At 35.9% G+C, this 27,958-nt stretch overlaps 1 protein-coding gene across 1 annotated transcript in view; it reads left to right on the forward strand.

The window, feature by feature from the left end:
* TBC1D15 (TBC1 domain family member 15) overlaps positions 1-25,847 on the forward strand; it is a 57,631-nt gene extending 31,784 nt beyond the window's left edge. Inside the window, exons 6-17 of the mRNA XM_004583038.4 lie at positions 1,008-1,110; positions 2,378-2,575; positions 4,250-4,378; positions 5,315-5,418; positions 6,332-6,426; positions 10,044-10,160; positions 16,178-16,278; positions 20,359-20,458; positions 20,840-20,937; positions 23,645-23,761; positions 24,271-24,357; positions 25,463-25,847. Of these exons, the coding sequence (XP_004583095.2) occupies positions 1,008-1,110; positions 2,378-2,575; positions 4,250-4,378; positions 5,315-5,418; positions 6,332-6,426; positions 10,044-10,160; positions 16,178-16,278; positions 20,359-20,458; positions 20,840-20,937; positions 23,645-23,761; positions 24,271-24,357; positions 25,463-25,681 (1,468 nt within the window). The 3' untranslated portion in view covers positions 25,682-25,847. The remainder of the gene's footprint in view (positions 1-1,007; positions 1,111-2,377; positions 2,576-4,249; positions 4,379-5,314; positions 5,419-6,331; positions 6,427-10,043; positions 10,161-16,177; positions 16,279-20,358; positions 20,459-20,839; positions 20,938-23,644; positions 23,762-24,270; positions 24,358-25,462) is intronic.
* The last annotated feature ends 2,111 nt before the right edge of the window (positions 25,848-27,958 follow it).

Here is a 27,958-nt window from a genome sequence, read left to right on the forward strand (position 1 = left end):
GTGTGGGGACAGACTTTTGGAGTTTAGTCATGAATCAAAAACGTGACTATCTGAACCGTACATAATCTAATTAAATTTTTATGTGTATTTGTAAGTGTGGTTAGCTTGGCTAATGACTTTTACCAAATAACTCTTTTACCAAATAACTCTTTTGTATCTTTTTATCTGACGTTGGTATATATATTTTATTATTGGTATATATACCCTCTGTACCACCAAGTTGTGGAATGAAGTTGGAAACCATTCAAAAGAAGGCATACTTTCTTATATAGTATATACTAAAAACTGATGAATATTGAAGTATGTTTTGGCTTTAGTTTTTACTCTAGTGAAGGCAGAGGTATCACAGGTTTTCTGTTGCAAATCCAAACAAGAATCCGAGTTCATTACAATTTATTCCTCTTTGCTCAACCTACAATAAAAATATACTTCATGTTTGATATTTGATATATAAAACATATTAACTTATTAGTTCATGTTTCATGTGGATTTGGAGCTCTAAGTTAAGCACTTGCTAATATTGTATTATTGGGAAACTTTTAGATCCAGACATTTGAATTTCTTTTGTTAGAAAAGTAAATGCAGGGCCTGATGTGATATCGTAGCAGTTAAAGTCCTCTCCTTGAACGTGCTGGGATCCCACGTGGTTGCCGGTTCTAATCTCTACGGCCCCGCTTCCCATCCAGCTCCCTGCCTGTGTCCTGGGAAAGCAGTCAAGGACAGCCCAAAGCCCTGGGCCCCTGCACCCGTGTGGGAGATCCGTAAGAGCTCGTGGCTTCAGATTGACTCAGCTCCATCCGTTGTGGCCACTTGGGGAGTGAACCATCGGAGGGAAGACCTTCCTCTCTGTCTCTCCTCCTATCTGTGTATTTGCCTTTCCAATAAAAAAAAAAAAAAAAAAAAAAAAAAAAAAAAAAAAGAAGTAACTGCATTAGTAATTGTTCCTATAGTGCATGGTACAGTGTGCTGGTATTTTCTACAAATCCACTCTGCTCCTTTTGTTACAGCTCTCCACAGGATAAAAGAATACTTCTTGTGAATTGTCAAAATAAGAGTCTTTCACAGTCTTTTGAAAATCTCCTTGATGAACCAGCATATGGTTTAATACAAGTATGTTTCTAATGATTAAATTTTATTTAACTCTGTTATTTTATATACTCTCTACCTCTAATTTTCAAAGAGAACATGGAATTAGGAAGAGTGTATGTGTTATTCATAAAAATAATGCCTTATTCCATATTGTTTTTGGGAGTTAGAACTGATATATATTTTTTAAGAACTGATTTTTTGTTAGGGCAGTTTTCTCCTTATCATACACTGAAGCTGCATTAGGTAGATTGTTTTTTTTCATGGCTTTGTGTGATTAGGTGAAATGTCACAGGTAATCTGCTTTGAAGTCAGTTTGGAAAGAAATCTGGTTTGAATAGGTTTCAATTAAGTTGATTGTGTGGGGGACCTGATAATCTGATTCCCCTGAAAATATTCGAATTTGTTCTTGCATTTTGCTAAAATAAGTATGCTCAACACAAGTACAAGTTCACTCATTGTCATGTAAATTAATGAGATGATTGTTTTCCACTCATTTATTGTTGAACGTCTGAGTGGTTACAGTGTCCCAGCTGCTCTTGGGTTTGAAGATGTGAATATTAACAACATAAAGAGGGAATATTTTAGAAGAGAGGACAACTGAGTACTAAACACTGTTTAAAATGCGAGATAAATTTTTTTCTTATTTTAAAAACAATCAGCTCTATAATAAATAACCGTTTTTGCTGAATGTGAATTGTAAGGAGTTAGAAGACACCCTAGGTTTTAACAGTAGAAAAAAGTCTTGCTTTTTCCCAGGACGGTAATATTCTAGAATAAATTATTCTGATTGGCATGATTTACTAATAAAGTAGTTCAATTCAAATGCCAACTAATATTTAAATATTATAAACTTTTAAATTTGGCTGTGTAGTATCTTGTGTTAGCCTAGAATGGTGGTGCAACTTTTCAAGAGCTATTTTTTTTGTGTGTGTGTGAAGACAGGACTGCTAGACAGAAGAAAGCTGTTCTGGGCCATTCACCACTTGAAAGTAAGCACTGCATATGTTTCTGATATATGCAGATTGAACAAAGGCTGAAAATCATTTATCAGCAGTTTAATCAATAGCATGAACTTGTCAGTTGTGCTGTCTTGACCAAATGGGAAAGTTAACTTAGAAAATTTAAATTTTTCTTTCAAGAAAATAAATATAAGGATAATCTTTAGAACATCCTGTTTTAGCTGTGATTTCTTTGCTCTTAAATTTTTTCCTTTTGCCTTTTTTATTCATCGTGGGGTGTGTTTACTCTTTGAGTTAATAATTCTAAGTTTTTCTTCCTACAAACGTAGAAAATTAAAAAGGATCCTTATACAGCAACCATGGTAGGATTTTCCAAAGTCACAAACTACATTTTTGATAGCTTGAGAGGCAGCGACCCCTCTACACATCAACGACCACCTTCAGAAATGGCAGATTTTCTTAGTGATGCAATTCCAGGTCTAAAGATAAATCAACAAGAAGAACCGGGATTTGAAGTCATCACAAGAGTGAGTGGAGATTTATATTATTCGCATTAGTGTAGTATTCCATTTTAATGGGGGAATGTGTACTGAATGCTATAGAAATCAAAACTCAATTTGGTTATATCTGACCCTTCCTCATAATCCATTCATAGAGCATTTTGCTGACTAATTTTACTATATTTGTATCTGACAATTAATGGGTATCTTGCTACCAAAATCCTGATTTTCTCTCCATCTTATACTTTGTTAATGTGTCTTTATTCTTTGGGCCTTTTGATAATAGTGAATGGAGTACCTAAGAGTGAATATGAGTGGTAACCTTTGCTTGTTATCTCTTTGTTCTGTCTCTTATTTTTTTTTTTTTCCATTAGGTTTTAGGAGCAGCCGTTATGGTGATGATTTAAGGGTTTTGAGTTTGTGTAAACCCTCTTTAAGTAAGGCTGGATTTGGCCTTGATTTTTAGCACGTTTTTATGATCAGCAAAACTTCTGAATTTGCTACAGTTCTTCACGCGTACTTTGCTGGAGAATTATAAATATCTAACTTGTAGTACTTAATTAAAGAGCTTATCTTGCAAATGATATTTTTAAATTGCTAACATCTGTTAATTGAATAAAAACCTTTAGAAACTCAAGTAAAGCTAACAGGTCATGAATCAGTTCTGAGAATAATATTGAACAAACTAGCTTAGACGAAAAGCTAATTTTTGAAGATGATTAATAGACTAGTTATATGTTATTTTTAAAAATACTACCGCATGCAATTTGGCTTAAATTTTGTTAGAAAATTTACACATTGAATGTTTTGTACTTACAAAATCAAGGCCCTAAATAGCCAGGAACATTTATTTTAAAATACAAAATGTTTTTAGTCTATGGGATATCCTACTTCTGTATTTGTAGCTCATTTTTTTTTAAAATTATATTGTTGACAATCTTTGCATAGTTAATTATGGTAAAATGGTTCAGGGGCTATAGGGAAGTGGTTAAGACTCTTATGTCCATATTGTTTCCTTCTTGTATCTGAGGTAAAGGGGGATATTGAGGGAGATGCCCCACCCAGTTTCCCACCCACCCCAAGTCCCGGATGTGGGGCATGCTCAGAGATATTTGCTCAAGTGATTTTAATAGTTCACCAGTTATGAATTGCTGCCATTTTCGCCACTCCCAGCTCGGTGAGGTCGTTGAAGAATCCACTGATTGACATAGTCCATCATAGAGTCTTCATTTACCCAGTATTTCGCTGCCAACATATAGCTGAGGTGGTGGATTGACTTGTTCTTTCTTCTGTCTTTTCTTGGCTAGGGTTCTGAGTCCAGCAGTTCGATTGGGGAGATCCCCAAAGAAACTTTGAGGTATTCCCAGACCAGATTCTTGTATGTTCTAGCAAGCATAGGGCCCGGCACAGTCCATCTCCACTATCAGCTGGTGGTTGCAATTGCTGGGTTGGTTCTGTTTTCAGTCCCTACTTCCACTGGAAGCAATGGGTGTTGCAGTCCAGCCTGTAGCTCATTTTTGCATTTGGTAGAACAGGAGGTACTTGTACTTGTTGCTAACTTGTAGATTCTAAACACTGGAAGACGAAGATGTTAGCATTAGAACTTATGTCACAAAGGTAGTATTTAAGATTTAGTTTTTGTATACTTTGATTGCATTTCAGTGATTAAAGGTATACTGGTTATTCCTTATCTTATTTTAGATTGATTTGGGAGAACGACCTGTTGTTCAAAGGAGAGAGCCAGTGTCACTAGAAGAATGGACTAAGAACATTGATTCTGAAGGAAGAATTTTAAACGTGGATAATATGAAGCAGATGATATTTAGAGGGGTAATTGAAACACTCTGATGTTTGCCAGGAAGCAATAAGGTGTTAAGCTTTTTAGAATCTAATGTGGGTTATATTATGAAATGGCAGTATTCATTCAGATGTTAATGGTTTTTACACTTGATCTTATCCAAGAGTCAAGAAGCAATGAAGTGTTAAGATTTTTAGGAGAGGGATAAGTGTCTATTTTTTTTTTTTTTTGATGGAAGATACTTTTTGTTTTGAGATTTATTTTTCTTGGGAAGGCAGATTTACAGACAGAAGGAGAAACAGAGAGAAAGATCTTCCATCTGCTAGTTCACTCCCCTAATGGCAGCAATAGCTGGAATGGAGCCAGTCCGAAGCCAGGAGCCAGGAACTTCCTCCGGGTCTCCCATGCAGGTGCAGGGTCCCAAGGCTTTGGGCTGTCCTCTACTGCTTTCCCAAGCCACAAGCAGGGAGCTGGGTGGGAAGTGGAGCGGCTGGAACACAAGCTGATGCCCATACAGGATGCTGGCATTTGCAGGTAGATTAGCTATTTGAGCCATGGTGCCTGCTCCTGGTGAAGAATACTTTAAAATTCCTGTATTGAACAGGACCAAGAATGTTTATAATGTGCCTGTTAGTTGGAGATAGAGAAACACTTAGCTGTAGGGGAAGACACTCTAGAGGAAGTTCTGAGGGTTATGAGAAGGAGTTATTCATCGGTGCTGTTGGGCTTAACAAGACTCCTCACTTCCACTGTCCATCTGCTCTGCAATCACTGTATACATTCTTTAAGCTTTCTGGCAAGTGCCTGCATTTTCAGTCTGGAAATAAAAGCACGTTATTTGCTGGGTCAGACAATTTCGATATGTGAAACAACCTCTTAAATATTAGTTTTTTTGTTAATATACAAGTTTTGTGAACTGTATTGCATTCATTTTTTACTAATGTGTCACATATGCGTGTTTTCTTCAGGGACTTAGTCACGCATTGAGAAAACAAGCATGGAAATTTCTTCTGGGTTATTTTCCTTGGGACAGTACCAAGGAGGAAAGAGCTCAGTTACAAAAGCAAAAAACGTAAGTTCATCATGTTTTATGTGTTCAAAGAAACAGGTTATCTACCCATATAAACTAGAATAGGGTTTCTGCTGAGAACTTGGAATAGACTAGGGAATTGTAAAATAATTTCATTGTTTTAATTTAAAAATTCTAGCCACTGTACTTATCTCAAAACAGAACCACTTTTATTAAAAGGACCACTCATTATAGTTGTGTTAGTGGATGTGTAAAAAGTGGGGAAAAAAATTCCATTCTCTTTGTGCTAAGACTTTTGTTTACTTGAAAGATAGCTCAGTAGACACATATTTTGAAATATATTGCATCTTGATTCAGTTTTCTAATTTGTTAGGAAATTATGAAGTTGACCTTCAAGTATTTGCTGCTTAGGTAAATTGCCTTTACAGTGGTTTAGTAATATAAATTGATTAGCTTACTTCTTGTTTTTAGTTGTTCGTCTGCTTCATATTTAAAGTTACCCTCAATCATGTGCATGTTTGAATTCAATGGAAATTCCTGTCTGAAGATATTTTCAAATTAACATGTTTCTGCTGTAAACTGGTTGGACAGTTAAACTCTTATGCCACATTTTGTTCAGAATGTCACTTAGATTCATATTTACAAATATTAAGAACTGTTTATGTTTAAAATGTTTAGTGACATTATTTTAGATTGATTTTAAGGATTCAGACACTTTGTTTAAAAGCATACCTGAAATAATTATCACATAAACTTTGTGACAGCATAAGGTTTTTTTCCTTTGTTTTCACGCATTTATCATAACTTTAAACAATTCATTGCCATGTGTATAAACTTATACTCCACTTGTATCAAATGTTTTAATATACTGTTTGTTTTTGGCACACCTTAAATTTAATTGGATTTTCTGCAAAGTTTTTAAATAACATTTTTGGCATAAAATTGTTTTCTATAGTGATGAATACTTCAGGATGAAACTGCAGTGGAAATCTGTGAGTGAGGAGCAAGAGAAGAGAAATTCGAGGTTAAGAGATTATAGAAGTCTTATCGGTAATTTTCTCTTGACAATTTTGGAAACACAAAAGGGGCTTACAAAGAAACTAATTAATAGAAAGTGAGAAAGCATGCCAAGCGTTAAAGCTCAAGAGAAAAATCCAGTTCACAAAGTGCATTGTAATGTGCATTTAGTGTTATTGATTGTTCCTCTTTCAATAGGTGTATAAATGCAGTCAGTAACTTTGTTAAGTGCTGATTTATTTTATTTTCAGTTTCATAAGATTATTTGATTTTATTTGCTTTTGAATCAGCTTAATAAAATAACTCAGTATGAAGCCAGCCTATGTTTTATAGAAAAATCAGGAACTGTAGATGAACAAGAGGAAGAGAACATTCTGTCACTCAAAGATAATTATGGATTATAGGCTTTGGTTACTCTAGATGTACCTGTATTTCATTTTTTTTTTAAAATTAGGGACTGTACACAAAACGTTTTTGTTAGTGTTTGAATATAGAATAGCTTCATTTGGGATAACTGCTCTCTATAAAGGGGTGCTGGATAGGGATTTACCGTAGAAAGTTTGGACTTCAATTCGTGTTGGGACTTGGTTGTGGTAAAGAACAGGTTAGTTTGAATTACCGAAGGGTGCATCGTGTCTGCTATGTATGTTACCTAATGAGTTTCATAGTCTCCGTTTTACAGATGGGAAAACTGAAGCATTGAGATTGTCAGTGCATCCAGTGTCTGTGTTGAAGGTCACATGGTTAATCACCACAGAGCAGTTACATTGGATGTTAACTTCAGGGTAACTCTGGATAGTAGTGGAACTACTTCCACAATTCTTGGATTTGTATGTGTACATTTTTGTAAATATGCATAGAGGGACATATTGCTATCACCACCCACCCGTGGAAGAAAGAATTCTCTAAAATTTTATTTAGAAAGCCCAGCATAGCATACTGATTAGGAATCCTTTGTGAGCATTATGAGATACTTGTAGCAATAGTACTTGAGGATAACTCCAAGGTTTTTAGAGTAAATAACTTAGCAATGGAGTTCCCCTAAAATAAAACAAAAGAAAACTCAGATGGAAAACTTTGAGAAAAGGATGTTTTAGAACAGCATATTTGGAATTCAGTTTTAGAAGTTTTGAGTTGTGTTGAATGTTTTGTGAGGTAATGTTTTGTGAAGGTGGATATGTAAGTCTGGAATTTAGGAGAGATGGTCCTAGAGATAGATTTAAAGTTCAAGATAGTGCACAACTGTTAATTCAAATTGTGAACCTAAATACAATTGCCAAGGAAGCAGAATTCTGTTGAAAAAGTTCTCTAAGAATTGACCCATGGGGATATAAGTTTTTAAATATGAAAAAGAGAAATGAGGAAAAACTAGATGAAAAAGCAAGAGTTTTAATGTTTTGGAAGAACAGTGAAGGTCAGTAGACTGTCTGATAAGATGAAGACTTGGACTGACCATTCCCTAGGATAATGAAACCACTGGAAATTTTGATGAAAGGAGAATGAGAGATTAGTGACAGCCTGTTTGGAGTGAATTCAAGAAGGAATGTGAGGGGGAGGAACTGAAGAAAACATGTAGAGTTCTTTCAAAGAGTTTTGCTGTGGCAGAAGAAGAGAAAATGGGGCAGTGGTTAGAAAAGTAAATGGAGTTACGCTGGTGAAATAAATCATATGGTTGCTTTGGGAATGGTTCAGTAGAGGGAAAAATGGATGAACTACAAAGGGAGACAAAGATCCCTAGAGGGGCTAGGTAATGCTCACTGGAGGAGTCCTTGGTAGGCACTGAAAGGTGGACCTCATGCACTGGAAAAGGAGCTGTTTCATCCATGATCATACAAGTTCATAGTGAAAGAGACACTAAGGGAGACTGTTCAGATTTCAGGTACAGAGAAGTTTTCTCTGGGTAGTTCACATTTTCCTGGAATAGGAAGCAAGATCCTTACTTGAGAACTATGAAGTGGGAATGGGAGGAGATGGAGGCTTCATGAATTAGTTCTGTAAATAGGGAAAGAGTAGAAGAGGTAAATTAGGTTAATGATGGTGATATAAAATCAAGTCAGTCAGCAGGGTTGTCTTTTTCTTTAACCTTTTTTAGATGTATCAAGTTAGGTGGGCAGTTGGATTTAGATTTTTTTTTTCAACATAAGTATTTATTTTCTTAATACTTTCCAGGAATGCTAATATAACATCATTTTGATTCCTTTCTTCTTCCTGGCATGTCATTACTTAATCTGCACAACAAGAATACTCATAGTTAATGAGGGTACAAACAGACTTTTAGTATGATTAAGAACCTATTAGAGCATATATTCTGTATTCTCATTATGATCATAAGATGTGCCCAAGTTAATAAAAAATTAATAATATATATATCAATCATAAAGTGAGAATAAAACCTTTTGACATTTTAAGGTAGAATTTTATATTTATAGCATGTTTATTTGCTGTAGTTAAATAGACGTATAATTCTTTAAGATGTAGAAATATGCTTTTAAAGATAACCAAATGAAAGATATATTGAGAGAAAACTATAATTTTTTTATATATATCAATGTCTTTTATTATTATATTTTTGACAATCTTTACATAGTTAATTACAGTAAAAAGGTTCAAGGGCTATAGGGAAGTGGGTAAGACTATTATTTCCATATTGTTCGATTTTACTAAATAGACATGTAATTCTTTAAGATATAGAAATATGCTTTTAAAGATAACCAAATGTAAGATATATTGATAGAAAACAATAATTTGTAAAAATGCCTGTATAGAATCTAAAATCATGCCTTCTTTTGTTGTTCGATTTTACTCGGTGTAAAATATTTCTACATTTCTTTGTAAAAAGCTTTGAAAGAGCTTTCAGATAATTCAGTTTAGTATCAGGGGCCATCATAACTCTATGTTGGCAGAATTGACTTTTCTGTGTTTGAATCATTTTGAATTTTTTCATTCCTGAATGACTGAAGGATTTAAGTTTGGGAATGCGTTTTCAGTTGCAGAGTCTTTCACACAGGTGTACTAAGCAGAAAGCAGTGTTTGTGAATTGATTTGTCCATATGACTTTGAATAGACTCAGGGTGTTGTTTCCAAATTTTATTTTAATTTCATGAAGTCATTTCCAGCATTTAATTTCTCTCAAATTAAAATAAATTACTTATTACTTCCAAGTATAACGATATATGTGCAAGAATAAGGAAATAATTTGTCCTAATAATGATTATAGAACGTAAGTTGATAATACTTGCATAATTTAAGTCAATTATGAATGAAACAAACTTTTTTGATTACACTTAATTGAACAGCTTTTTAAATTGCTGTTGTTAAGTACTAGTGCTGTCATATGCATTAAAGGTTGACATTTTGTTGCTGACTACTTAGTATTTCCCGTAATTCATTGAGAATACTTTCATAATAGTGAACTACTAAGGGGTGTCTATATTTAGATAACAATATTTTTAAATCTTCCCAAATGGAGCTAGATTCTGTTTTGAAATGTATACAAAGATGTTACCTTATTGCATAATTGAAAGGGATTTGATGAATTTTTGTTTCATTAAGTAAAATTTGGTAGGAAAAGTAATTTCAGCACTGAAATATGAGAGGTTTATAAGGATTTTGAAAGGTTTTCAAATATGTGATGATTTTTTCCTATTTAGAAAAGGATGTGAACAGAACAGATCGGACAAACAAGTTTTATGAAGGTCAAGACAATCCAGGATTGATTTTGCTTCATGACATTTTGATGACCTACTGTATGTATGATTTTGATTTAGGTAAGTTCCATACACTCCTAATTTTAAGATTTTTATAGATTTACTTGAGAATGTAAATTTGTTTATTCATTTAATTGAAAGAGTTACATAGAGAGGGAGACAGAGATCTTCCATCTCCTGATTTGCTCCCTGGATGGCTTCCTTGGCCAGTGCTGACCCAGACCAAATCCAGAAGCTTCATTTAGGTCTCTTACATGGGAATAGAAACTCACACTCTTGAGCCATCTTCTGCTGTTGTTGCAGGCGCATTAGTGGGGAGCTGGAGCAGAAGTGGAACATCAGGAATGAAACCAGCATCAATAGGGGATGCTGGCTTCACAGGTGATGTTTAACATGCAATTCCTCAAAGCTAGCATCTGTGGTACAATTTTGTAGGAATTGTACAATGGGGCTGGAAAGCAAGGCTATAATTTCTAATCACAGAAACCTTGGATGCCACAATAGACTCATGGAAACACTATTGGATATTTTGAATTTTTTCAGAGAATAACAGTGGCATCTATAGGACATTGCACTAGCTGCTAGCTGAAGCAGTTAAGCATTTTAGCACTGTATCAGCACATTGCTTTTGATGAATTTATAGCTTTGCAAAGCTGGGTTATTTAATTTGCTGTGATAAGCAAGTACATGTGAAAATAAATGAGCAACAGGAAATGATGATGATGGTATTCAGTTGAAATTAAAGTTAGTAATTCCTAATAGGTGCTCAGTTTGTAGCCCTGAAATATTGATTGGGTATGTTTTGTCTGAAATGCTTTATGCCAGAATTATTTTGTATATTGGAGGGATGTTTTGGATTCTGGAGTATTTGCATAGACTTTACCGTTTAAACTTAATCTGGAATATGAAGTCCAAAAGGGATTCTCAAAAGTTTTGAGTTTCAGAGTATTGCAGGCTTTTAGAGCAGGGATACTCAGTTGATCCATACTGCTAATTACTTAATAAATGGAGATGTTATTTCTGTGAGGTTAGGAGCATGTTGCAAAAATTACCAAATGTTTAGGATGATACAGGTTGAGAGAGTTTGTATATCATTGTTTGATGACCTCTTTCCCTTCTAAGGAAAAATACTGATATGATATCTTAGACATTACAGTTAGTTTAACAGTGCACATGCTATCACAAGGCTTGTTGAACTTTTTTTCTTTGTGAATCTTCATGTCTAGTATGGATTGTTAGGACTGGGGCTAGAATTCCATGGAGAAGAATGCCAAGAACTGGAAACATTGGTAAAGCATGTATTAAAGGGCAAGAAAACTAAGGAACCAATGAAAACATAAGCCTTTTCTTTAAAGTACCAGGAAATTCCATAAGCATCAGTACCTTTAGGTATAAATAATGAGATTTCTGAGTTACTCACCATGTGAAGTGGCTCCCAGCTAGAGGAGAGTGAAATGTTTTCCTGATGAACTTGGTGGAGCATGATTGAATATTCAGCACATTAAACCTCAGTGAATCTTGAATTATGGGCTCATTGTCTTTACTGCTTGTGTCTGTGTACCTCCCTCTTGGCTTCCTATATGTAAATTAGGAAAGAGACAAACTGTGTTGTGGATATTGAGTTCTCAACTTTTTTAGTGATAATAAGTTGAAAGAGTTCTCTTTAAGATGCAAACTATAACCTGTCCTGTCTATTACAACTTCAAACTGGGTCGTTGAAAGCTAGTGTAGAGTGCTTTATAGGCTTCAGAGGGCCATTATACTTGATCTGACTTTATGTTATAATAGCCTTTTGAAGAAGTGGGAAAGTAATTCTCAATTTTATTAGTAAGGTTGTACTGATTCAGAGAGGGATTCAAAGCCGTACAATTGGAAATAATTGGCCTGAAGGTGGAGACCCAGTTTTTCATTTCATGTTGGCATTTCTTTCCTCTGTACCTTCAGCCATCAAGCATTATTACCATTTTAATCTCTTTTAAAAGACTTGTTTTTATCTATGTGCAAGTCAGACTGAGAGATCTTCCATCAGCTGATACACGCCCCAACTGGCTGCAACAAGTGGAATTGGGCCAGGCCAAAACCAAGAACCAGGTGCTTCTTCAGGGTATCCCACATGGATGCAGAAACCTAAGGGCTTGGACCACCTTCTGCTGCTTTGCTAGGTGCAGAAACAGGGGGCTTGGTTGGAGGTAGAGCTACCAGGAGTCAAGGAGGTGAAGCAGTTGGGAGTCGAACTGATGCTCACGTGGATTGCTGGTATTGATGGCAGTGGGTTCACTTGCTATGCCATACTGCCAGCCCACTATTTTAATTTCTGTTGGGAGTGGGATCATCATCCTTGGGAACCGCAGGGATTGCTTCAGTCTCTCAGATGGTAATTTCCAGGAGAGGAACTCATGGATATACGGTCATGGCAATTGTCCCAAATCTTCTAATTGGATAAGTTGGCATTTCTTTTGTCTTTACTCTTTTTGTACAGACATTTCAGTTCTTTGAAATATAATCAAAGTTTCTGTCCTGGCTTTATGAGAACCAGGGTAGTTCAGTGGTCCTCAATTAATGCTCTTTATTCATGTAAGAGTTGCCTGGGTTGTAAATTAATCTGTAAGTGATTCCATCATATTGAGTTATTTTGCTTCTTATCTCATAGGTGAGGTGTGGAATATTGGCATTGGGTGCAGTCTTGTTACTAGGGAGGAAACACAAAAATTCTCAAAAGCAAGAATTTTTGAGAGTTTAAAGGCACTGTGTTTCAGAAGTATTTGGGAGGTGTTTTTTTTTTATAGTATGTGCATACGGATAATTCTGGATAATCAGTGAAAGGTTAGGTACCTTTCATTTCAAAATACCATGTGTCAGAAGGTAAGAGCTATCCAGCGGTTGTTTAAAATGATTTCTATACCCCAAGAGTTCTGTTAATTTGATATTCATAAGGACCATCTTCAGTTATCTAAAAAATTGACCTGTGTATAGAGGATTTTTTTTTTCAGTGTAAGAAAGTGTGTACTGGGATAATATGCAGTTAACTTCTCATACTTCCCCATAAACTAGACTCGCTGTGAAAATGATTTGAAGGAACTACTTTATAAATTGTAGTGGTGCTGATTAAGATGTACATCAGTCAGCGCTAGTGTGGAATCCAGTGAATGCTGATGAAGACAGCTTTCATCCTTCTTTAATTAAAAGGAATTTGTCCATTAATTCCACCCCCACAACCCATGACATACCCAAAAGACCATCATGTATAAGGCAAAATGTATTAATGGCAACCAGAAGATGAAGATTAATTTGATTACTTTCTTCAGCTAGTACTTATAAAAAGAAAGATATCAGTGAGCCCATATGAAAGCCGAAGACTTAAAAGGATTAAGGTATTTTCTTAGAAGTTTCTATTCATCATAACTTAATTACATCATTTTGATGAGAAAATATGCTTTGTAAATCTTTTGAATAGTGTACTTTGAAATATTTTCTTCATGGATCATATGTGCAGTCAGACCTAGTAAAGTAGTACTCTTTTGTGCTTTGTTGAATTCAATGAGATTTCCTCCATGCTGCAATTGATTTAAGCTTTATAATTGTCATTGATTTCTAGGTCAGTGCCAAGTAGGAAAGTTCTGATAACAATTCAGTCTGTTTTTTTTTTTTATTCTAATATTTTCTTAAAAGTTTATATTATTTTAGAAACCATCTTCATAAGGATCCGCATTGTTGCATGGTGGATAAAGCCATTACCTAAGCACTAGTTCATATCCAGTATGGGCATCGTCTTCCTCCTGGTGGCCTGGGAAAGTGGTGGACAGTGCTCCAAGTTCTTGGACCCCTGCCATATATGGGGGAGATGTAGATGCAGCTGAAGTAGATCAGCTGGAACATGAACCTGGCAGCTGTCTGGGATGCCTGACTTCACGTGCTATTCCACAACACTGGTGCCCTAGCTCTTTATTTAACTGCATTGCCAATTTCATTATTTGGTACTATAATAGTGTATATCCTCCACGGATATACATGTAACTATTTATGCTAAAATGAGTAGACTTGCTTTAGGACAAAATGTAGACAAAATGAGATTACTAGGACCACAGGGAGAGGTACAGCAGTGGATGATGTCTGAGAGACCAAAAGTAAACTGACCTAAACCTTTATTTGAAAAGGAGCCCTTAGATGTTTTAAGTGCCTGTCTTTATTATATGTTCTTATTTCATTTTTCTCAAAGATATTTTGACTTTCCAGCTTTCTGGGATAACATTCCCCCCGCCCCAAAATAGGAAGAATGATGTATACTTGTGTTTTTAGCCGAACTATCCAGTCTTTCTTTAAATTATATACTCATTAAGTTGCTTTAGTGCAAATAGGTGTTGGGTATAAGCTTTGGATTTACAAATGAAAAATTATGTTTTCTAGACTTTTCAAGCTACCCATTGAGTCTTTTCACTTTTAACAGATATACAAAGGTTACTAAAATTGAAAGATAAAATATAAGTGGAAAGTCTTAGTGTGACCTCTGGTTTTTTTTTTCTGTGTCTAAGTGAAATTGTTAAAAGTAATTGAAGATTTTGTAAAATGAAAGAAATAAACAAAAGTTTGACATGTTCAAGTGAAAAGCAAAATCAGCACTGTGTTGTTACTTGAGGGGTCTGATTCCTTAACTTTCCAGTTTTTCTTTTAATCAGAGTCTGTAATTGGTGTCATGGTTGAGAGTTTAGAACAGCATCAAGAGAAAGGTAGCTAAGTTGATAAGTTTAAGCATAAAGTATGGACTATTGTTATTTTTTTTTAAAGATTTATTTACTTTTATTACAAAGTCAGATATACAGGGCCCGGCGGCGTGGTCTAGCGGCTAAAGCCCTCGCCTTGAAAGCCCCGGGATCCCATATGGGCGCCGGTTCTAATCCCAGCAGCTCCACTTCCCATCCAGCTACCTGCTTGTGGCCTGGGAAAGCAGTTGAGGACGGTCCCAATGCTTTGGGACACTGCACCCGCGTGGGAGACCCGGAAGAGGTTCCGGGTTCCCGGCATCGGATCGGCGCGCATCGCCCGTTGCGGCTCACTTGGGGAGTGAATCATCGGACGGAAGATCTTCCTCTCTGGCTCTCCTCCTCTCTGTATATCTGACTTTGGTTTTTTTTTTTTTTTTTTTAAAGATTTATTCATTTTATTACAGCCAGATATACACAGAGGAGGAGAGACAGAGAGGAAGATCTTCCGTCCGATGATTCACTCCCCAAGTGAGTGCAACAGCCAGTGCTGTGCCGATACGGAGTTGGGAGCTGGGAACTTCCTCCAGTTCTCCCACACGGGTGCAGGGTCCCAAGGCTTGGGACCGTCCTCGAATGCTTTCCCAGGCCACAAGCAGGGAGCTGGATGGGAAGTGGAGCTGCTGGGATTAGAACTGGCGTCCATGGGATCCTGGCACATTCAAGGCGAGGACTTTAGCTGCTAGGCCATGGCGCCGGACCCGAAAGTATGGAGTATAATAAAGCCAGTTACTGGAATTGGTTGGGCAAAAAATAACAAAAGAAAGGGAAAAGAAAACCTTGAAAAGAGGTACATAGTTTGTGAGCCCTTATGTTTAAGTTTCCAGTGTTGGCTTGCTGAAAGAAGTGTACTCTAGGTTTACTGGACTCATTCAGTTATGCCATTGCTTGTTCAGGCCTCGCAGCCTTCTTCCCTTTGAGATTTTCAAGGTTCTTTCTCCTTAAGTGCTTTCCTTTCCTGTCCATACCTTCCCAGGTCTTCCTTTGAATATGTGCTCTGTTAATTGGCCTTCCATTGGCTACTTTATTCACCTGCCCTTTCCTATGATGCTCCTGCATGTGACTGACTTACTGTCCACTTATGATAGTGACATCTACGCTAAGACTCATTCTAGGAACTGTAAAACTACGTGACATCTCAGTCTAAAACAGCTGGTCTTTCTCACCTGTGTACCATGTCCCTCTGTTTATTTTCTTGGTGAATATCAGTGTCTTCCAGTTTATGAATGTAAGGAAAGATTTAATTTTCAGTGAGATGGTGGTGATGGGTGTCGAAGGATACATAAAACTTCAATTTTCAGAGTCATTTTTTCCCCCTAGGGTATGTACAAGGAATGAGTGACTTACTTTCCCCTCTTTTATATGTGATGGAAAATGAAGTGGATGCCTTTTGGTGCTTTGCTGCTTACATGGACCAAATGGTAAGAACAAGGATTCTCTCTTTTAATCATGATTTTGAAAATTTAGTTGTATAATTTTATTGAGAGATTGATTTAAAAAAATTACCCATTATCATATAACTTCAAAATATTACTCCATGCTTTTTTTCCCCTTCATTTTGATAGTGTTTTAAGAGGCTTAGAAATACTAGAATTGCTTCATGTTGTAAAAATTGGGATAGGTTGTGCCTGTAGTACAGGAATAATCAGGATTATATGCTGTAGAAGAGTTATGAGTCAGTACAGAATTTGATGTCATAGAAAAGTTAGATCTTACGAAGGCACTGAACTTTAATATCCTCTGTTTCAGAGATAAAGCTTAGTCATACCAAGCAATATCCTTGCCTTTTGTAAATGTTTCGGATTTTCGTCATTACAGGAACACATTTTTCTGCAGATGTGTTTCAACTGCTTGTAGCTGACACTTTGTTAGCAGTTCATTGTCATTTTCCCAAAAGTGTATGATTATTAGTATTGAACTATGTCTACATACAGGTATTAGTTTAGATAAAGCTATTATCTATTGTCATTCTATGTCTTTGGACAGAGGTAAGGATAGTAGTTCAGGGACTATTAATGAAAATAAAACAGCAAAGTCTTCTCAAGCAATTAGGAAAAGAAAATGGAAGGACGAAAGTAGATTGAGGCACACTTATGTAAATAACTGACCACAAAGCATTGTGTTTCTTCAGTGTAAAACTGTTCTACTTAATGCTGGGTTACTAATTGGTTGTTGAAATGACTTGCTTTTAAGAGGGTAAAGATAGCACTTAAGATATTTCCTTGCTATGTTTTAAGGCTTCTGAGATACAAATGTGAAATTTGAAATGATATACTCTTTTTTCCTCTGTACTTCTGTTTTTCCCGCATTTGTCTATTTTTCTTGCAGTTTTCTCAAATTGATTGATTTCCTCAAACACCTTATCCATTCTCAGTTTTTTCAAACTGTATGTTTGATATGATTTGATAGTTTTATATTTTCTGCTATTAATAAATACTTAACATAATCTTTTGCCATAAATTAATGTGAATTACTTGGAAGGATTGTTGATTGCAGTAGTCTAGTAATGATACAATTTTTCTTTTTATTTTTTAATTAATTTTGTGTGCCCATTATCTTAGTTCTTAGTATTCTCAGGTACTCTACAAACCTGAAACATTTGTTTTTGTTATTTATTTGTTTGTTTTAAAGATATATTTTTTATTGGAAAGACAGATTTACAGAGAAGGAAAGCCATAGAGGAAGATCCTCTGTCCATTGGTTCACTCCCCAAATGGCCGCAACGGTCAGACCTGAGCCGATCCAAAGCCAGGAGCCAGGAGCTTCTTTCAGGTCTCCCACCCAGGTTTTAAGGCTTTGTGGCATCTGCACTGCTTTCCCAGGTCACAAAATGGGAAGTGGAACATCCAGGACACGAACTGGTGCCCATATGGATCTGAGTGCTTGTAAGGAGAGGATTAGCCAATTGAGCCAATAAGCCAGGCACAGAAACCTGAAACCTGAAACAGTTGATAATAATTACATAAAAACTGTAGTCTACTTTTTTTTTCATTGTTTCGTTGTTCATCCTCTTTTCAGTAGAGCTAATATGTTCACTCATAAAAGGTGTCTTTATTTCATTGATAGTATTCCAGAATGTTTCTAATGCTTGACATGAGGCTATCAGATTTTTATGGAATAAACATGAGAATCATTCCCCATTGTTTAGTTTAAACCTCTACTTACACTAGGTGTTAGAAAGTTAACATAATAATTTAGCATTCAATTTACCACAGAAGTAGTTTTCAATTAAACTGAGCTACTGTTGGCGTTTTCAAATATGCTGACATATAGGCCGCATGCATGCATTCACACATATGTGTGCGAGGATTTTAGTCTCATAGGTGGATATGTTTTGGAATATCTGTAGCATACAGTTTGTAAGCCTATTGTCATTTTTGTGTATGAAGAAGCTTCAGCCTTTTTGTCCTACACAGTAAATGTTCTCTGTATCTCTCTTTCATGTTCAGTATGGACTGGGGATTTTTCCAGTCTTTATTCTACAAAGATCTCTTCTTAACATTTTGTCTACTAACATTTATTAAAAAACGGTATTTCATAATATTTGGATGTGGTAATAAAAATAACTTGCAATTACTTTCACTGCATTACTATGGATTTAGTGTCCTTAAATCTGTGTTTCTTGACTCCTTGTTTTTGTTTTACAGCTTTACTTCATGTAAGTTTTTATTGCTTTTGTGATAGCTAAACCTTATGTCCATAAATTTGCTTTGTTGATGTTTACTTAGAACCAGTGTAGATCAGGAGTAGACTTTGTCTATCTCATGAGTGTTCTCGCCCCCATGATCCTGTTTTCCCATCTAGTGTTAGTCCTGGCCTTTCTCTTCATTTCTTCCCCCATACGCATCTGTACACACACGGACACATTCTCAATTACAGATACAATTGTAATCCTTTGTGTATCTGTTGTTGGCCCCGTTTTTTCTGAAGTTGGTGGCCCCATTTTTTCTAGAATTTGGGGGTATCTTTTTTTTGTAATAACATAGTGGGTAGCAATAGCTATGCTATTTGTTGGTGCCCCAATATGTCTGACTTTGTTACAGCAAAAAAAAAAAAATGCCCTGTTAAATAGTTGATTCTGTTTTCCCCTGCAGATCCATCTCACAAATGTGTAGAAAGCATATCCTGAAGACATCAGTTAACATATTAAACTGGCTCTTTAGTTCATTAAAGAGGTGTTAGTCCAAGGCTTTTCATAAGGATTATAACTGTGGGATACCTTAGAAAGGTTGGGACACATGAACTAGAGGTATCAGAACTGAGAAGCCTTTCAAAGCCTTTATTTTGATTCCTTCAAATTTTGCTCCAATTTGAAGACTGAGAGCTGCTGTATACAGTATCAACACACTTTGTGACTACAAGGCCCCTTCTCATGCTTACACATTACTGAGTTACATGTATTGATATATATCCTAGGGCTAATACTCAGGAATTTGTAAGAAGTTACAAATATACTTAAACAGTGAACAAATATTTCAATTTAACATGGGTTACTTTTCTCTTTCTGAAAAAAAAAAAGCAACCTTTCTAAATGAAAGTGATTTGCTAAAGAGGGAAAATGTTATTTGTTTTAATTATTTCTTCAGACAAGACTGGGCCTCTTATCACAAGCCCATGATTTAAGTAAAAAAAGAAAAATATTTATTGGAAAGAACTCCCCATTTTCTGGATTACACCCCTAGTGTCCCACGGTGGCTGGGCCTGGGTCAGCCTGCAGGTGCTGAGTGTGGCTGGCAGGGAAGCACCTGTTTGAGCCTTTACCTGGGTGTGCATTGGCAGTCAGTGGAGCCGGGCCTTGAATCCAGATCCTCGTGCCTGGTGTGTGATCCTCCCAGCTGACGGTGTAACTGCTGGGCAAAACATCTGCCCCCAACGTGGGGCGAAGTTTTAAAATTGCAATTTTTTGGAAATGTCTGATTTAGTAGGAGACAACTCTATTTCCATAGCTGCCTCTATATCCAGTCTTTTGGAATATTACATATAGCCTTTACGGTTGTGGTAGAATTAAAATATGAAATGTCAGTGTTTCAGTATGTCATAATAGTGGTTTTGACCTCACAGATTTCCTGGTATAAGCAAATCAAAGAAGAAATTAGTAATTTTTAAAAATGAGATATTAAAGCTGAAAATGATTATATATAGATTGAAGGAGTATTTACTAATGGAAAAAACTGAATAAATATTTACCAGAAATGTGTTTTCTTTCCTGAACTTTAAAATACATCTTAAAAAAATGATTATCTTTACCTTTTGTGAACTCTTCGGCCGTGTAAGAAGCATTTGTCAGTCTAGCTGCTGGCCTTCCATTTTTTCTTTAACTCAGATGACTAATGGGGGAGGGATATCTTTAGTTTGAGATAAAGAATTTTTCTCTTTTCCTTCCCTTAGTGTTCCTTTAGCTTTTTAATTAGTTCTATAGTCTTAGCTATCAGTCATTATGTACTATAAATATTCATGAAACATTGCTTCTATGGTATGGTAACAATTATTTTCTTTTAAAGCATCACAATTTTGAAGAACAGATGCAAGGCATGAAGACTCAGTTAATTCAGCTGAGTACCTTACTCCGATTATTGGACAGTGGATTTTGCAGTTACCTAGGTAAGGTTAGTGAATCATAACCAAACCCAGCAAATGGTGTAATATGCAGGAGAAAGAAACGTAAAGGACTCCTTCCAGAACATATTCACATATCAATGTACTTTATTTGCTCTGCCCTTCAGGAAACAAAAATGTGAACCAAACTGTATGTATATAGTTCTGCCATAAAATGCTTCAGTCATAAAGTGATTTTTGTTTTTATTTTGTGGTTTTTATAATGAAGCTGGTCTATAAATTTTAATTATATTGAGGTAAATCTATAGAACTTCTTATCACGTGGGATACTTAGAAAATTTGAGTTTGAAAGGGGTCATTGTACTATGACATTTAGCCCAAGAGTAATCCACATATGTGGTTTTATATTTTTTCCCTTCTGTATAGAATCTCAGGACTCTGGATACCTTTATTTTTGCTTCAGATGGCTTCTAATCAGATTTAAAAGGGAATTTAGTTTTCTGGATATTCTTCGATTATGGGAGGTAAGTTCATAAATTTACTATGCAAATGTGATGTTTATTATAGATAGAAACAAACTATTCTTTAGAGTATAATGGATTGTGATAGCTAATTGAAACTTCTAAGATAAGTTTATTCCAAAGTTTTGATGATTTTTGTGGCTTCACATTAAAAACGAATGACTTAAAACCTAATACCTGGTCCTTTGGAGCTTCCTTCTTCCACGATTCCTGTGAGATTTGGGGCTGGAGAGGTACAGTCCAGAGTGCATTCTTTAGATTGTTTGTTGACTGTTCTTTCTTTGGGACACTTGACTTTATAAAACTCTGTCAAATTTTGGAGATTTGTCTAGTATTTGAGATTTTTAAAATTATTTGAAAGAGAGCTCTTCCTTCCTCTGGTTTGTTCCCCAGATAGGATGGCTGGGGCTAGGCAAGGCTAAAACTGAGAGTTAGGAACTTTGTCAGGTCTCCCACATGGGTGGCAGGCACCAAATTAATTATCATCTTTCTTAGAATTTGCATTAGTGGGAAGCTGGTGTCAGATCTAGGTATCAAAACTAAGGTCCTTAACTAGAGATGCAAAGTACCTGAACTGCTTCTCTGAACACCTGCCCCCTTGAGAAAGTTCACATGGACCAGTCAGTTGAGTTGGCATTTTAGTTTGCAGTCTTGAGGTGTTGGGAAAGAACTGGCTTGTGTTTTTCTTATTTAAGATTATTGAATTTTATTTTAATGTGTATTACAAAGGTGGTGGTTTGTAGACCCATGTGGATCTGCAGTCAAAATGGACAGTGTTGGGGCATAGGCAGAAGGTGGGTGGGATAAATGTTTTTTCTCTCCTGTGCCAGAGAGCAGGGTGAAGGGGGGTAGGGAAGAAGAAGGGACCACTCCTTGCTGTCATACTGCATCAGCACCCAGGACAGACTTGGTTATTTGATGTTGGCCTTTGAGGCCCTGATGTAGGGAAGAGTGTTCCGAGTATGTTAACTTGAGTGATCTTGATTGTTCTGAGAAGTTGTTGGCTTTGGTACAACAGAGGTAAAAAATGCTTTCTAAGGCCTATTGGCTATCCATGTCTACCTCAATGTGCCCACAAATCTAGTTGCTTATTGTAGAGCCTAGCTTGGAGTTTTGTTCAACTTGTCCTTCTCTCCATCTTTTGATGAGGTACTCAGTCTTCTGTTGGCTTAAATGAGGTTGCTTTCTTGTTTTTTGTGCTCATCTGGGTATTCTCCATTCTTGTACAAGGGTTAGCAACTGAGATGGCACAGTTCTGCAACATGTGCTCCATGGTTGGAACAATGCCTGTGTCATTTTTCCTCATGACCAGATGGAGCACAGCTGTCTAGTTAGGGAGCCTCCTAAGAAACCTCACCTGGGAGGTCTTTATATCTTGCTCTTGTGTGCACCAGCTGGTACATAGTAAGCTCAGTTCAATCCTTGCATCATGCAGTGCATGTACTTGTAGGTGCAGCTGCTTGGTCAGTTCTGCTGCCGACCTGGCTCAGTGCGAACTGGTTGGCACTCTGCCTGGTTGGGCCAGCCCCTTTGCATCTCTACTTCATGTGTGTGCCAGGGACCTAGCCTGGTCTGGTCCGCCTCCAGTCCCTCTTGTGTGCTCTGGCAGGTGCTCTGGCCTGAATAAGAGAGACCTTTTGGATCTCCCTTCTGGTCCCCACTGTCTCAACTCTGATGATACCTGTTTATGCAGTGAGTCAGTTCATGGAAACCTCTAGAAATCATTTTATACCTATGAAACAAACCGTCAATGTGCCCCCATTTCAACTTGTCCCTCATTTTCCCAGTTCCTGACAATGCACAGACACGTAGTCCTCCCCCAACCTAACCCCCACCATGTGCAGATGGTGACATTGGTGGTGGGGTAGCTCTGGCCAGTGTGCATACGTGGGGGTGGGCTCTGCTCCAACTCACTATTCCCCCAGTATTTGAAAAAGAAACAGAATAGGCAACTGTGTTGACACACTGGTATAGTTAACACAGAGTTGGCATGAACCAGGCCCTGAATGTCAGCTATCTGTTGGCTGTTTTTCTCCTAGCAGTGTGGCATTTGCCTAGGTACAAGGCAACTTAGACAGTTGCTTACAGCTGGAGGTATTTTGCTTTTTCAAAGAAGTTTAAGTAACAACAAAATAAATAAATATAATAAAAAATACTACCTTCCAGGGTTAATATATGTAAATATTCTGTAATATTTTAGTTTTTTTTCTTTTCTCAAGAAAAACAGAGTTTCTCTTATCCCCCAACCCTAGTTTTATTCCTTCCTTTTCAGAGGAAATTCATTGTTTTTTAATGTATATAATCTTATTCCATTTTTTAGCCAGGAAAACTAACTTTTTAATATTTTGTTCTTAAAAATATTTTAAATATACATACAAATTACACTTGTGATTTATCGTGTGGTATTTTGGTATATGTGGATATATATGCATTGGTAGTATTCCGATCAGGGTAAGCATATCTTACCTTTTCACACATTTGTTCTTTGTGGTGAAACATTAAAATTTGTTCTGATCCTTTTTAATATATAACTTATGTGTAGTCACTATTTGTTGTCATCTGGTGCACAATAGAGCATCATAAATTCTTTCCCCTCCCTAACATAATATACTACCGTTTAGTCAGCTCTTGATAAAATAGGACTATTAGCTTCTTCCTGAGAATCTGTTAGTAGTTGGTGAATTCTTCTGTCTTTTTTTTTTTTTAATAGGTAATGTGGACTGAACTGCCATGTAAGAATTTCCATCTTCTTCTTTGTTGTGCTATTCTGGAATCAGAGAAACAGCAAATAATGGAAAAACATTATGGCTTCAATGAAATACTTAAGGTAGTTACTTCTTTAACTTATATTTCAGTATTCTGTCTCTTTTTCCTGTTTGGTGATTCTGATATACAGACCATTTCCCTGGAGAGTTAGTAAGTCCCTTAAGTAACTTAAATAGTATCAATAACACTTAGAACTAGAACTGAATTTCTGAGAATGGCAGTTTAACCAGTACATATTGGCAAGATATTTTTACCTGAAAAATTAGGAAGAAAAATATTCAAGAAATGTTCTTTTATGTGGTTTAGTTCTTGAAGAAAATGACTGTCTCTTGCTTATGACTTTAAACTGGCTGATTTAGGACAGCTGCTGAATTTAATGTTTGTTAAGTTTATCAGCTGTGTTTTAACTTTCATCCTTGAAACTGTCAAATGAAAGACAGTTTGAGTTTCGTGAATATTTGTAGTATGTATTATTGTTAAGTACTTTAACCACAATGTAATATATTGATAATTAATTGTGTAGTAACATATAATGCTTTAAGTTTTGGTTACTTTATCAATTCTTTTTAGCATATCAATGAATTGTCCATGAAAATTGATGTGGAAGACACATTGTGCAAAGCAGAAGCAATTTCTCTTCAGATGGTAAAGTGCAAGGTATATAGTGTTTCATATAATTGAAAGATTTTTTGTTTTTGGTAGATTGAGGTCAAGAAAGATTTGTTCCTAGAAAAAAGATACATTGCAGTTTTAACAAATTGAGGGAAGACACAGAGCACTGACTGAGCTTTTGTTTACCAATATAGATTGTTATCACTTAATTGAAAACAGTTGACTAATTTGCCTGACGGGAAACATTTAATAGTAATGTAAAATGGCAAGAGTAATGAAAATATTTATACAGGAGTTTAAAAAGCTAAAGAACGTAAGCAATGATGTATTACCCAATTAACGAATACGGAATAGGATCTCATGTTAAATATATAGTATCTCTAAATAAAGGCAGATACTAATCAGAAATAAATAGATGAATACAATTTATGTCATTATACTTGACTTAGTAAAACAAGACAAATTTGATGTATTGTGTGAATTAAAACCAAATCGGTATACACTGGAGTCTTTTGGCTTTTGTAAAGTTTTTTTTTTCTCTGCACGTGGGGCCAGTGGTCCCTGCCTTCCCCGAGAGCGCGCCTCCCGCCATCCCAGAGGGACAAGGGGCGTCTTGGCGCCCCTGCAACCCACCGAGTGGGCTGCAGGCGTGGAGGAAGCCTGAACTCCCACTTTTGTAAGATTTTTTAATGAGAACTCTCACTTGGCCCTTGTGTCATTTGTGCACTAATCCAGACAGTTACTTAGTTCAGGTTACAAACTTTTAATTTGACAGCTACTCTGTTCCAGGGCATGTCAGTGAGACACTTCTTACCTTTAAGAAACTTATTCACTAAAGAAGACCATTTTGATAAAATACTGCTATAAAATAGGAAGAGATAAATGCCAAATATATTAAATAACTGTGCTTGTGGAAGTGCTAAAGGTAGAGTGGACAGTGCCTAAGTTGGAATAGAAATTGCAGCCATTTAGAAAAAAACGGTGGTGTTTCATTTGGGGTCTAGAAAGGTGTGAGAAGGGAACATGACAGACATGCTGTTGAAACCAGTGTTATGAATCTGGAATCAACCTGATTTTACCTAGAGGTGTCATTTTGTAAGTGTCTTGTTCACAGTGACCATTTGTTTTGCGTTGGACTTTTTGTTTGTAGGAATTGCCGCAAGCAGTTTGTGAGATTCTAGGACTTCAGGACAGTGACACCGCAACACCAGATTCTGATGTTGGTGAAGATGAAAATGCCAGCCTGTCTCGTCCTGCATCCGCATTTCAGAGTAACACTTTGCCTACCCTTGCAGCTTGTGGAGCTAGAGATGACAGACCAACACACATACCAGCATCCCCAAATGTTAACAGACTGACACCTTCATGATCATTCTTGTATTTTTTTTTTTGGAAGAGACATTTTGTTTCAAACTCTTTCTTAAGTACTTGAATGTTGGAAATTAAAAATCCTGGTGATGATCATGCTTTAAGGTTTATGGAAAGAAAAGTGTACTGATGTTCTTGCATTAAAGCTTTACAAAGATTTAAACTAATTATTTTTGTAGTTACTTCTACCAAATAGCCTTTCCTTTTCAATAACATTCCTTAGTATTTTTTATAGCCAAGTAAACTTTATTTTCTTGTTGATGAACTGGAACTAGATAAGTGGATGAGTTGGAAATTATGCACTTTGAAAACATTCACTTTGTTTACACTGAGTTTTATGGGCTTGGTGTTTTGATTGAATCAAATGTTTAGCCTTTCTATGGCATTTTATGCTGAGAAGTAGATTGTTACCCAGTGATCAAAAATTTTCCTGGAAAAAAAATTTGTTTACAATATTCAGCTTAAATATTTATGCTGGTTGAATGTGATTTAAATTGGACATTTCCATCAGTGCAATTGAATGTGTAGATAAAGAACTATTTCAACCATAGCAGGTGGATTGGCAGTGTATTTTTTACATTGAAGTTTTCTTCACTTGTATATAAAACTATATGTAAGTACTATTTATAAGAGTAAGAAAAGATAGGTGTATTTTCTTTAACTGAATAAACTTGACTGTTCATTTATATAACCCAATTTGATGAAACTAATACATAGCTTCAATATGAGATCTTTTTCAATACTATTTTCTTAACCATTTATTTCATGAGACTACATACATCCTGGTACCTGGTATACTTTTAAAATTAATTGCTTGTAACTTTACTTTATTAATAATGTTAACTATCTTTCCTAATAACATATTAGCCGATTAATCAGGTATTTACATTTTTATAAAGTATTCCTTGCGAAAAACTTATGTCAGAAATTTCAATATATTATCATGAGTCTCAAAATACTTTTTTGTATATGAATGAAGCTGTTTTTACCATGCAGTATTGCATGATTTTAAGTTATGTGTTATTAACATAACTGATTCCGTTTTAATTGTAATTTGTTAACTCCTGTACATATCATTAAAATAAATTTGAAGTTGAATTAGTGTTTTCAGTTAAATTATACTTAGAAATAGTCTGCCAAGTCTTCCTTTGGTAGAAAAAAGCCCAAGATTGGTCCTCCGTCTAGCTCATGTTTATATGTTGCTGAAGTAATCATTTGGATTAGTTGTGGAAATGATCCCTTTTGTAACTCAGTTGGTTTTGATCAGCATGACTACAGGCTTAGTTTCACCATGGAGGATAACATTATTTCTTGGTAAAGCAACATGCTAAAGTTGATGCTACAAATATAAAGTGGATTTCTCCTCTCAAAGTTAAAAGCTTGTCCCAAGTGGACTTTTCTCCGGGTTGAGTATTAACTGACATTCATTGACAGTAGAGCCATTAGATTTTAGTTTTTAATATCATACGTGTTATCTTTTATCAGTTAATAATGAGTAAGCCTGTTCAGAAAAAAGAGGACACTGATCAACAGCTCGGCGTCTCCAGCTTTTCATTTCCTGTAGCTCAGGAAGTTGCTCAGAACATCTTGCTGTCCTCCTCGCTCTTCCCAGACAGTGGCTTTTTGAGGTATTATTTTCTGCTTCTAACGCGATATCTACTTAGATTTTTAAAAAATCTCAATACATTTAGTAAGTTGAACTTTTATCAAGTTTTATTATAAAGCTACTTGTTAAAACAATTTTGCTGCACCATAATTTTATGTAGCACATTTTTGATACAAAAGTGTTAGTTCTATAGCATAGCGTTAAAGTCTTCAGTTCACAAAATTCTGGTAGCAAATATAAACTTGAGCTATTAAGTAGATCACTAAAAATCAGATTAATTTCCTAGTTTAGTATTTTAAAACCGTATATTTCAGGTTTTATAGGATGCTCTGTGTATCCTTATAACGTAAAATAGTTTCTGGTAGCATATGTTGTATTTAAAATTGTCAAAATTCAGGTAGTTTCTAATTATACCTGTTAAAGGAACTGTAATTTCAATTCTATGAGTTGGTGGGAAGATATTTTTGTATTTAAGCACCTCCCTGTTTTATTCATATTCATGTATTTAGATTTTCTTTATATATTAGGGACTTGGTCATTAATACTTTTTGGAACAGTAAGGAAACAACCCTTTAGGATAGATCGTGATACTTATTGAGCATCACATTATTAGTTGTTTTATTTGCTGAATTTTGATTAAATATCTTCAGAGTGCTTATTTCCAGGTCCTTG

The sequence above is a fragment of the Ochotona princeps genome, chromosome 15, assembly GCF_030435755.1.
Source record: "Ochotona princeps isolate mOchPri1 chromosome 15, mOchPri1.hap1, whole genome shotgun sequence".
In the NCBI taxonomy this organism is placed as follows: Eukaryota; Metazoa; Chordata; class Mammalia; order Lagomorpha; family Ochotonidae; genus Ochotona; species Ochotona princeps.